We start from the raw sequence: 12,197 nt of genomic DNA, 5'->3' as shown, positions 1-12,197 counted from the left end.
CTAGTGAAGAGGCCAGGGGAAACCGCCTGGCTGACCGGGTAGCAAAGGAAGCAGCCCAGGGTTCATCCCCAACACCTTTCATTGGGGCCCTGGTACCAGAAGAAATTCTGGATAGCACCTTGAAACCAAGGTACTCTGCCCATGAGGTGGCTACCGCAGACGCTGAGGAGCTAAGGCTCTCTAAAGAAGGATGGTATCTCACCCCTGATGACCGGATATGGATCCCAGGATCATTATCCCGGCAAGTAATTCAACGGTACCATGAGTCCACCCATGTGGGACCTGATGCCACGACCAAGCAGCTGGAAAAGTGTTTTTATGTGGCCAACCTTTACCAACTGGCTGCCCAAGCTTCCAGGAAATGCATGTTGTGCCAAAGGAACAACCCTAGAACTGGACACTTGGCTCCACCAGGAGTTCAGCACAGTGGGACGGCACCCATGGAGGACCTTGTTGTGGACTTTACTGAATTACCTCGATGTGGATTGTATCATTATTTGCTTGTGGCAGTATGTACGTACACAGGATGGGTTGAGGCATGGCCCACTAAGACTGAGCGGTCATCTGAAGTCACTAGATGTCTGCTGCGGGAAATCATTCCCCGCTATGGTTTGCCCCGCTCTATAGGATCAGATAATGGCCCAGCGTTCGTGCATTCAGTTTTACAGGAATTAGCAAAAATAATGCAAATAAACTGGAAATTACATACTGCATATAGACCCCAAAGTTCTGGGAAGGTGGAAAGAATGAATAGGACTTTGAAAAATCAACTGTCCAAATTGACCCAAGAAACAGGGTCTAATTGGGTGTCCATGTTGCCCTTGGCTTTGCTTAGAGTCCGTAGTCTCCCATCGAAACGTACTCACTTGTCACCCTTTGAAGTGATGTTTGGAAGACCGGTTCCTTATGTACGCATGCTTTCACCTATCCCTGTTCAAGATGTGGAGTTGAATAATTATGTACAATCACTCTCCCAAGTTTTTCTCTCTCTCAATAGGTGGGCCCAAGCTTGGACTCCTTGCATTTTAGTCGAGTCCTTGCACCAGTTCAACCCAGGTGATGAAGTGTGGGTGAAAGACTGGGCCCAAATCCCGCTGCAACCGTGCTGGAAGGGACCCTACACTGTTCTCCTCTCTACACCCACTGCTGTGAAGGTTGCTGGCGTTACCCCTTGGGTCCACCACACTCGAGTGAAGAAAGTAGTCTCTGATTGGACTGTGTCCCCACATCCCGAGGACCCCCTCCGGCTGACCATCTTCAGGCGCCCAGCGGACGACCGCTCTGCTGGTATCACTCCGGACCTCTAGGCACAGCTGAAGAAGTGGATGGGAGGAGCGCCTGCCGGCAGCGCTCCCAACGTGCCTGCAGTTCGAGTAACACCACCTGATAATGTTTGAAATCCCGAAAGAACTCTAGTGTGTATTATTTGGTGTGAGGAAGAGCCCGTGGGTATTTTGACACCAAGTGCTGGCCGTGTCAATGCTGCCACCTACTCTTGTGGGTGTGTGGTAATCTACCAACCTTGGGCTCCTTCCCCGTGGGGCTTGTGTTTGCCCTCCACCCACCAAGGATATAGTCACCCCGCAGGACTAGAAGGGTTCTATTTGCATACTATAGGATTTGATCCTTGGAGGTTTCCACGACCCCTTTTATCCTGATCGCCCCGAATGCCCAGGCAGGCCAAATCCTTCCCCAGACCCTTATCATGATTAAGGAATGGTGGGAGGAACCTTGGAACCATCGGGCATGGTGGATAGGGGTGACATGTACTGCCTTGATTATATGGATGCTGTTATATTTCTGTTGGCACGAACGCCATAGGTTTTCTGGAAGGAAGCGATCCCCCTCCATCCCCTTGATGATCCTTCTCCTATTTATGGTGGGAGAATCCACTCCCAAGGCCAAATGCTTCCAGGCCTTAAATCGTAATAGCATTTTCCCCACACATGAAATGAGAAGACAGGGGGCTCAGAGTCTCTATAACAAGTGGCTTCAATTGGCAGAAATAGTAGCCCATGAAGCAAATAAAACTGCTTGTCTTGTTTGTACCCTTGGACCCTTTGATGGAGGAGGAGGAATGCCCATGCTCCCCGTACCCCTCAATCGTTCTCAGATCCAATATACGTATAGTCCATCCCGCCCAACTCCTTATTGGAACCATTCAACTCCTTTACGAGTTTATAGGGTCTCTGGATGGTTCTGTACTAATAAAACCCGAAATGCCGTTTACAACCATACGAGGTTTTTAGGACGGTCATCATGTAATTGTACATGTGGTCCTTTGGACATCTCTGAATGTGGCGGGGCTTGTACTAACCTTGCACTCCTGGAGGGAGATTCTCGAGCCAGCTGGGCCTCTTCTCAGCGGGGCAGTAATATTTATTGGATTTGTGGGACAAAAGCTTATCACCTCTATCCACGGAACGGATACGGTGTCTGCTTTCCAGCATTTCTTGTACCTCCAATGTGGATACCCTCTTCCCCATCCCATCGTAACCGCCGCTCTGTTGATATCTCCAACATCGCAGGGGGTAGTAAACAAACCTGGGGAAAGGACGAATGGCCACCTGAACGCATAATTGCCCACTATGACCCTGCCTCCTGGAATCCCGATGAGTGGGTGACAGGAGCCCGAGAACCCATTTACAATCTCAATCGCATCATCCGGCTCCAGGCAGTGGTGGAAATCATAGCCAATGCCACGGCCACTGCCCTCCGCCTCGTGGCCACCCAGTTAGATGAAACCCGCACTGCCGTTCTCCAATTACGCTTGGGAATGGACTTTATTTTGGCCAAGCAAGGAGGATTTTGTGCGGCCCTCAACCTGACTGGTGGAGCATGTTGTTTTAACATTTCAGATCATGGCGAAGCCATCCGTAATTTGGCTGCTAGCATTGAAAAAGTAGCCCATGTTCCTGTACAAACTTGGGAAGGATGGGATATGTCCTGGCTAGACAATTTCCTCCCAACAGGGTGGCTCCGGGGGCTCTTTGCTATGCTTATGGGACCTTTGCTAATTTTGCTTTTGCTCTGCTTTTGTATGCCCTGCTTGGTGCAATGCTTGCAAAATATGATGCAAAAAATGATGTCCCGAATGATGGGACCCCGTGTGATTGCCCTCATGCGAGAGTATAGGCCTATCCCTGCGAACGAACCTATGGATTAGGTTGTTCAGAAGAAGAGGAGGGAAATGAAGGGAGTGGGCAGGGGGGTGCATTGACAGTTGGAAGGCAACGCCCGGAGAGCAGGAGGAGAAATGCATCTGGAGCAAATAAGATATGCAGGCTTGACTGATAAGCGAAAGGAGTGCACTGCCAAAATGCTCTGGCAACACCCAATGAGGCCATAAGGCAAAGGGGGGAATATGATATGATAAGTTACTGGTGGTGGGGTGGTTGGGAGGTGCTGCTAGGGTATAAAAACTGCTTGCTTACGTGTATTAGGCCCCCCCAGCCTTTGGAAATAATTCCGCTGGTGGTCTCTGCGCAGATCACAATAAACTTTTTCTCCGAAGGAACTGAATCCCTGGTGCTTCTTTGTCACCTCTGCGTCCTGGGTAAGCGGGCAAATGGATCCCAAGTAATTAAGGCTTCAGGCTGGATTGAGAAGGCGATGGGGCCGCATCTGGGGCCCCTGGGCCTTAGTTTGCCTGCCCATGGTTTAAAGAGTCCTGAGAGCTTAAATTTGTTAAGGGTGCTGAGAGTTGTTGAGAGACACCATCCCCACCCCCAGCTTCCTGGAAATAGAGATTGACAGTTGGACGAGACCACTCTGAGAATTGCCATTCTGTGAGGGAAATGGGCCTCCTAACAATTCCTGGCACCCTGAAGAGACTACAGTTCCCAGGATCCTTTGGGGGGAAACCCTGACTGTCAAAAGTGGTACCATAGTGCTTTAAAACCATCCCTCTGGACCAGACTTTGCAAAGCCCCAAGGGGAGGAGGAGGCTGCTTTGCAAAGGCAGGCAAGCAGGCAGCGGGGCTTCACTTCAGAGCATGGGGTGCTCACTACCTGAGAGATGGAAGGCCCTTCCTCTCTCAGCACAGCCTCAGCGCTGTTGCTATGGGAGCCCTAGCAACCATTTGCAGCCTCTGGGGCAACGGTGAGAATGGAAGCCCACTCCAGGGGCAGCAGGTGAGTCCTTTGAGGTGGGTGGGGGCAGGGTGGCGTTAGGGCATCTCTTTAAGTTTACACCTTTTATTTGCCATAGCATCATGTGAACTGGGATCCTACCATGGCCCAGCTGCGGCCATGATGGTGCTATGACATCCATGTACTTACTTGTAAAAGGATTGATATAATGTATAAGCGTGGTGGACAGAGATAAAGCATCAATTTTTTAAAAGAAAAGAAAAGTGCAAGACAATCATTAAAATGGCTGGCCAATCAAAAAAGGCTTCAGGTAGCTGCGTAGGCTTGTAAGCTTTAGAAAATGTGTGTGTGTGTGTGTGTGTGTGTGTGTGTGTGTGTGTGTGTGTGTGTGTTTATCACATGCCTCCTCCATTCACAGAAAAAGCTGGATGGGTGCAACATTATTTTAACAGTAACAGGAGCATGCGGGAAAGAGGGGCTCAATCATCCCCCCTTCCACTGTTTTTAAAAGCGCTACATAAGAATATATGATAAGCATAAATGTCTGTAATGAACATTAACTTACTAGGTTGCCAAATACACAAGTTGGCCCTAGTGCTTCTGCTTCTTAGCATTGCCGACTTACTAAAACGATTTTTTATATATATATATAATAATATTTATTACATTTTTAACAAGAAAAAGGTTACAAAACAGTAAAAAAGAAATACAATAAAAAAAATACAAAAACCAAAATTAAGCATAAAAAGAAAAAATAAAATATAAAAATCCCTCTTTCTGATATCTTACCACTCATTTACTTGTTTTCATGACTTCCTCACACCTCCCTTTTTTGTATTCCATTTAAAAATTTGTTCAGCAAGTTCATACCCTCTTAGTTTACCCTTAATTATTTAACCTCACATATTATAACTTCAAATTTTCATCTAATATCAATCCACTCTTACATATTCTTATTTTACCTTATTTACTAGAACCACTTCGTTTCATTCCAACATCATTAACATTCAATAATTTTACAGTGTTTCTGTAGATAGATTTTAAATTTCTTCCAATCTTCTTCCACCAACTCTTCTCCCTGGTCTCTGATTCTGCCAGTCATCTCCGCCAATTCCATGTAGTCCATTACTTGCATCTGCCATTCTTCCAAGGTGGGTAGGTCTTGTGTCTTCCAATGCTTTGCAATGAGTATTCTTGCTGCTGCTGTAGCGTACATAAAGAAAGTTCTATCCTTCTTTGGCACCAATTGGCCGACCATGCCCAGGAGAAAAGCCTCTGGTTTCTTCAAGAAAGTATATTTAAATACCTTTTTCATTTCATTATAGATCATCTCCCAGAAAGCCTTAATCCTTGGGCACGTCCACCCAAGGTGAAAGAATGTACCTTAGAATCATAGAATCATAGAATCATAGAGTTGGAAGAGACCACAAGGGCCATCGAGTCCAACCCCCTGCCAAGCAGGAAACACCATCAGAGCACTCCTGACATATAGTTGTCAAGCCTCTGCTTAAAGACCTCCAAAGAAGGAGACTCCACCACACTCCTTGGCAGCAAATTCCACTGTCGAACAGCTCTTACTGTCAGGAAGTTCTTCCTAATGTTTAGGTGGAATCTTTTTTCTTGTAGTTTGGAACCATTGCTCCGTGTCCGCTTCTCTGGAGCAGCAGAAAACAATCTTTCTCCCTCCTCTATGTGACATCCTTTTATATATTTGAACATGGCTATCACCCCTTAACCTCCTCTTCTCCAGGCTAAACATGCCCAGCTCCCTTAGCCGTTCTTCATAAGGCATCGTTTCCAGGCCTTTGACCATTTTGGTTGCCCTCCTCTGGACACGTTCCAGTTTGTCAGTGTCCTTCTTGAACTGTGGTGCCCAGAACTGGACACAGTACTCCAGGTGAGGTCTGACCAGAGCAGAATACAGTGGCACTATTACTTCCCTTGATCTAGATGCTATACTCCTATTGATGCAGCCCAGAATTGCATTGGCTTTTTTAGCTGCCGCGTCACACAGTTGGCTCATGTCAAGTTTGTGGTCAACCAAGACTCCTAGATCCTTTTCACATGTACTGCTCTCAAGCCAGGTGTCACCCATCTTGTATTTGTGCCTCTCATTTTTTTTGCCCGAGTGCAATACTTTACATTTCTCCCTATTAAAATTCATCTTGTTTGTTTTGGCCCAGTTCTCTAATCTGTCAAGGTCGTTTTGAAGTGTGATCCAGTCCTCTGGGGTGTTAGCCACCCCTCCCAGTTTGGTGTCATCTGCAAATTTGATCAGGATGCCCTTGAGTCCATCATCCAAGTCGTTGATAAAGATGTTGAATAAGACCGGGCCCAAGACAGAACCCTGTGGCACCCCACTAGTCACTCTTCTCCAGGATGAAGAGGAACCATTGATGAGCACCCTTTGGGTTCGGTCAGTCAGCCAGTTACAAATCCACTGAGTGGTAGCATAGTCAAGTCCGCATTTTACCAGCTTCTTTACAAGAATATCATGGGGCACCTTGTCAAATGCCTTGCTGATATCAAGGTAGGCTACATCCACTGCGTTCCCTTCATCTACCAGGCTTGTAATTCTGTCAAAAAACGAGATCAGGTTAGTCTGACATGACTTATTTTTCAGAAATCCATGCTGACTATTGGTGATCACAGTATTCCTTTCTAGGTGCTCACAGACTGTTTGCTTAATGATCTGCTCCAGAATCTTCCCTGGTATTGATGTCAGACTGACTGGGCGGTAATTATTTGGGTCCTCTCTTTTCCCCTTTTTGAAAATAGGGACAACATTTGCCCTCCTCCAGTCTGCTGGGACTTCGCCTGTTCTCCAGGAATTCTCAAAGATGACTGCCAGTGGTTCTGAGATCACATCTGCCAGTTCTTTTAATACTCTTGGATGCAGTTCATCTGGCCCTGGAGACTTGAATACATCTAAACTAGCCAAGTATTCTTGTACTATCTCCTTAGTTATTCTTCAGTCTCTTTACATTTCCAACATTTATTATCGGGCAAATGATAGATTTTTGCGAGCTTGACTGGAGTCAAGTACCACCTGTATATCATTTTCATAATGTTCTCTCTTAAAGCATTACATGCCGTAAACTTCATACCTGTGGTCCACAACTGTTCCCAGTCAGCAAACATAATGTCATGTCCGATATCTTGTGCCCATTTTATCATAGCAGATTTTACCGTTTCGTCCTCAGTATTCCATTTCAACAGCAAGTTATACATTCTTGATAGTATCTTAGCTTTGGGTTCTAACAGTTCTGTTTCTAATTTTGATTTTTCCACCTGGAAGCCAATTTTTTTATCTAAATTGTAGGCCTCCCTTATTTGAAAATAATGAAGCCAATCTTGCACTTTATCCTTAAGTTTCTCAAAACTCTGCAATTTCAATTTGTCGCCCTCCTGTTCCAAAATCTCCCAATATTTTGGCCAGTTGGCTAAAATGATGTTTAAAGGTACAAGATACATTTTAATTATGACCCCACCCCTTAATCTCTCCTCAGTCAGGTGTAACAACCAGTCCTACTGGTTCTGAGAACCCTAATCCCTTCTCTAGCATTAAAGCAAGGGCCAAGCTAGAGAAGACATGGAGCTGCACAGTGAGATCTCTTGTAGAAAGCTGTGGGGCGAGGGAGAATGAATCAGGACTGTGACGCCGGGGAACAAGGCTAACCATCTGGCCCCCACCCCTTTATATTCGTGATGAACACCCCAATCCCCAAAGAGCCGCTTCCCCAGACTGAGGAGGAGTGAGAGGTGACACTCCCCAAAGTGTTGCAGCCCTGAACCAAATCACCCTGTCCTGGGGCACCATCTGGGGGGTGGGGGATCAGGGTCCACCAATATTTTCAAGGAGGGGGTCACCCTCCCCAAATTCTACAGTGATCCTCAAAAAGATGTGCCAGGGTGAAGCATCTTCATCCCAACACATCCCTTTCACGAAGGTAAGGTGGTGGGTGGGGGCCCAATTTGGCCTGGCCAGGTTGGGAGGAGGAGGTGGCGCACATGTGATGTCATTCATGCATGATGGCCCCTTCCATGTCCGGGGCAACTCAGCACGTCTGCCCCCATCTCTACTGCATATGCTAAAAAAAATTTTTTTTTAAGGGATCAGAGGTCTGACTTTGGCTCTCTGTCATCTCATCTAATTTGGCCCTCAAGACGCATGCACACAGCATGAATGAGGAAGACGTGTGAATGATAGCTCCATCAGGCGGTGTGTGACTCTGTGTTCGTTCATTGGCTTGTCGTGGGAGAAATGCCCAGGGCCAGAGCTTGCAGCTGGCCATGCAAAGCGCTGGCTAAGGGCCTCACTGCCTCCAAAGGGTCCCTCAGCAGCTCAAACCACTTAATGTGCTCATTGTTGGGCCCCAGACAGCCATTTCAGCAGTGTCTCTCTGTGTGTGCTCCCATCTGCCTACTGCAGTGGTACCTCGGGTTACAGACGCTTCAGGTTACAAACTCCGCTAACCAGGAAGTGGTTGCTCCAGGTTAAGAACTTTGCCCCAGGGTAAGAACGGAAATCGTGCGCCAGCAGTGCAGCAGCAGCAGGAGGCCCCATTACCAAAAGCATGACTCAGGTTAAGAATCGTTTCAGGTTAAGAACGGACCTCTGGAACGAATTAAGTTCTTAACCCAAGGTACCACTGTATTATTGTGGCAACATGCTCAGTGAAGCCATTTTGAGAGTTAAGATGTTAAGCAAGGAAGCCATTTTGTTGATCTAGGGCAGGCCCCCATATTCAGTACATACACTCAGACACCCACGACCCAGAGACACACAGAGATAGGCTGATAAGGATTACCAAGTAAGGACAGGGAAGGCTCATGTCCAACTCCTCATGCCCTGTCTCTAGGTTGAACCTAATGTATCTATCTGGAACATACTCTCCAAGCACTAGGGACCTGGAGATGAGGGCAGTTAAGTGGGGTTTCTGCCACTGTTGTGATGGCAGCAGCTAAAGAAAATAAGGGTGGCTGGATTGGAGCAGGGTATCGGTGGCCCCATGCCAAGGGTTCTTCTAAAAGGGTTTTTTTGCAGGGCCTGCCATGTTGTTTTTCAGGCAGGACTTTTGTGCCTTTAAAAGACGCACCTTCAAAAGTTGCTCTCCAGTGCTAGAAAAAGCTCCACCTGTTGAATGTGCAACTGTCAAAATTCTTCTAGGAACAAAGAGGAAGGAAGAGAAGGAGCTGTCTTAATTTTTCTGCCTTTGTTTTATCTTGTGGCTTAGAAGAGGGGGAGGGGAGCCACAGAAAATACTTTACACATAAATTTTTAGAGGTCTTTAGCAGAAAATAGGAACAACAAGGAAATAAAACAAAAGTTCAAATTTAGCCACTGAAGACTCAGTCTGTGTCACTGGGAAGATTCACAAAACTCACAAGGTGAAGAATTGACAGATATACAGAGAAAGAGAAGAGAAACTATTGCATACGGATTTTCAGTTAAAGGACCTGGTGAGAACTTCTTGCTCTCCCCTAACCAACAGAACAAGGGAATAGTTAGTCCTGGGAAACCTCCTCTTCTGGAGCTGTTATTCATGCACAACACACACAGAGGGATGCCCTGCATTTTAACCTCTTGAACCTGGCAAGCCAGGTGGTGCTTGAAAATCATAACCTATAGGCATCCCATACTATATGACTCAAGGCATCATATTAATTCAAATTGCTACCCCCCCCCACAGCCCCTTCCAGCTATATTTACTGCTAGAAATAAATGAATAAAGTTGTTCCTTAAACCAAGGCTCCCTGGAACATACAACTGAAATATTCCTGGCTTCCCGCAACATCTAAAGTTCAAATTTTGAGCTCCTTAATAATAGGAAAAGCACAGCTAAGCAGACAATTTTGTGAATAAATGGCAAAGTGGCTTAATCTACAACTCTTTCCATTCCAGAGTGAGAACGAGGGGAGCATGGGGGGTGGGGGGGTGGAGGAGGAGTTATTGTGTCCTTAAGGAACATGGAGTTCTCGTCTTGCATACATAAGCCATCTCTGCCCAGTTGGGAAGCCAGTGATCAAAAGAGGATCAGGAATGGAATATGATTATTTCTGTAAGTCAGGCTGGACTACTGGCAGCATTGTGGTAAAACTCTGAATACACTGCCATTTGCTCTCACTGACTTCTACTATAAATTTTGTCTCTTTGTCTGTCCATTTCTCAGTCCGTCTATTCTCTCTGGATTTGGCTGCCTCTCGAGATATTGTTGCCAAACTCAGCACGAGAGTTCCTAAGGTGGGGGAGATGATAGGGTGCTGGGTATCATATAGATTATGATGCCAGACCGAAATGTGACGGTGCCCATTGTTTCGGCACAGGTGCAGCTGCCACTCGAGATATCACTGCCAAACATAGCATAAGGGTTCCTGGGGTGGGGGCTGGTGCTCTTTGCCTAGATACCAGGTGTCATTTTGAACTGACATGGTGGACCAAAACATGACTCTGGGGTGGCTTAGCCCAAGGCCTTGCCTGCCAATGAGAAGGACCAAGTTGGTTGGTACTGGGGAATGTGCATAGCTGTGTGGGCATTTATAACCATTTTCTCCAGACCACCTAGTTCATATTCCACTCACTACACCATGCAAAACATATTTTTTAAAGAATTAATTGACCCCAAAGCCTCCAATCAGTTACTGATTTAATTTTATTGCTTTTCTCTTTTATTCAGTGCAGAGGCAGCCTTTGCAATGGAGAGCTCAAACCAACTTTGGCTGGAGAGGCTGTTTCCTCCTCATTTCAGCAAGGAAGATTTCTTCAGTGGGTCCCATCAGCCAGAACCTCTGATTTGTGAAAAGTTTGCTTTGGAGAGGGCAAGAAGGACTGAGAAAATCTACAACAAAACGGCTAAGGCCAGTTTTCATGAGGATCAACAGTTCCAAAGGAAAGGATCTCCCTCCAAACTCCTTGTGAGCGAGCAGGAGTTGAACTTATGGGGAAGAAAGAGAGAAAATTCAAAGGAGTTTAAAGATGAGGATTCCACCCACAGGGGATCTGCTAATTTAGATGTTGAATCAGGAGAAAGGATAGCTGAAACAGGAGGTCATTGTACCTGGAATACAAAGGAACTGGCAGTTTTAAGACAAGAGGTGTGCAAGGAACACTTGGAAAATATTTCTTTAAAGCTTCAGGTGTCCCTTCTCAAGGCGGAGCTGGTGGAACTTAAAGCCAAATACAAAACATTAGTGGCAGAATCTGAACAAGTGACGCAAGAGCTGAGCGACTACAGAACAGAAGCTTGGTGTAAAACTGTCTGGCTGGAGCAGATTCAAAGGCAAAAGTTCGAAAGAGATTCCAAGATTGAAGTGTTTAAACAAGGCCTACTTGAGAAATCAGACAGCCCCAGAAGTTTAAAGGAGGAACTGAAACAAACAAGAGGAGAAGTCACACATTTAAAGTTGCAGAAGGAGGATTTACAAGAAGAGTTAAAGGAATTCAGAGAGCGGCAAGATTTTCAAAACAAGTTACTCACAGAAAACATGAAGCTCATGGAAATGAGAAAAATACAAAAAGAGCTGGAGGATGCTAAAGGAGAGCTGGATGCAGAGAAAGCCTTGAATACAAAGAGTGCTAAACATCTAGAGATGCTGAAAATACACTTTTCAGGCCAGCCATCACATGATTTACTTCAAAATTTGAGAATTTGTTTTATTTAATGCAAATCCAAATTAAAAGATTTATTTTAGTTAACTAATCTATTATGCTCCACCTTTCCTCCCCTGAGTTCTCCCCATTTCTCCCTTTTATCCTCATAACAACCCTGTTAGGTAGTTCAGGCTGAGAGAGCATGGCTGACACAAGGTCACCCAGTGAGCTTCCTGGCTGAGCAGAGGTTTCCATTTGGGTCTCCCCAGTCCTAGTCCAACACTCTTAACCACTATGCAAACTGCTTGCAAATCCCAACTTTAATGCCATGGACAGTCTCTCCTCTTTTCCTCTAGCCTGGGGAAATTTTTTTAAAAGGCAGTCATCTGTGATGATAAAATTGTTTATCTTTCATTTAGTAGAGTTTTGGTTTGGGGGAGATTCTGGTTTGATTCCATCTTGAGCGCCCCTGTAAGTCTTAAAGGCACAGACCTCTGTTACATCGCCCCTGTTT

At 45.9% G+C, this 12,197-nt stretch overlaps 1 protein-coding gene across 7 annotated transcripts; it reads left to right on the top strand.

Moving 5' to 3' along the window:
- The first annotated feature begins 3,862 nt into the window (after nt 1-3,862).
- On the top strand, nt 3,863-11,792 carry CCDC160 (coiled-coil domain containing 160). 7 transcript variants are annotated; one of them, XM_081846826.1, is made up of 2 exons: nt 3,863-4,148; nt 10,770-11,792. In XM_081846826.1, exons 1-2 carry the CDS (start codon nt 4,063-4,065, stop codon nt 11,752-11,754), a joined length of 1,071 nt encoding a protein of 356 aa, XP_081702952.1. In that variant the 5' UTR covers nt 3,863-4,062; the 3' UTR covers nt 11,755-11,792. The 7 variants fall into 7 exon arrangements, with proteins under 7 accessions (XP_081702952.1, XP_081702953.1, XP_081702957.1 ...); XM_081846827.1 differs by having other exon boundaries at nt 3,868-4,134; XM_081846831.1 differs by having other exon boundaries at nt 4,065-4,134; nt 10,775-11,792.
- Nucleotides 11,793-12,197: the final 405 nt, after the last annotated feature.

This window comes from Podarcis erhardii (assembly GCF_964252035.2).
Source record: "Podarcis erhardii genome assembly, chromosome: Z".
Classification (NCBI taxonomy): domain Eukaryota; kingdom Metazoa; phylum Chordata; class Lepidosauria; order Squamata; family Lacertidae; genus Podarcis; species Podarcis erhardii.
The sequence above is the reverse complement of the archived record's forward strand: the minus strand, read 5'-3'. Positions and strand labels throughout refer to the sequence as shown.

Bases quoted from the DNA above. Each gene is read 5' to 3' on its own strand.
- CCDC160 (XM_081846826.1), top strand. From the start codon at position 4,063: ATGGGAGCCCTAGCAACCATTTGCAGCCTCTGGGGCAACGGTGAGAAT. The intron at 4,149-10,769 runs GTGGGTGGGGGC...TCTTTTATTCAG, and splicing joins CAGCAGGTGAGTCCTTTGAG to TGCAGAGGCAGCCTTTGCAA.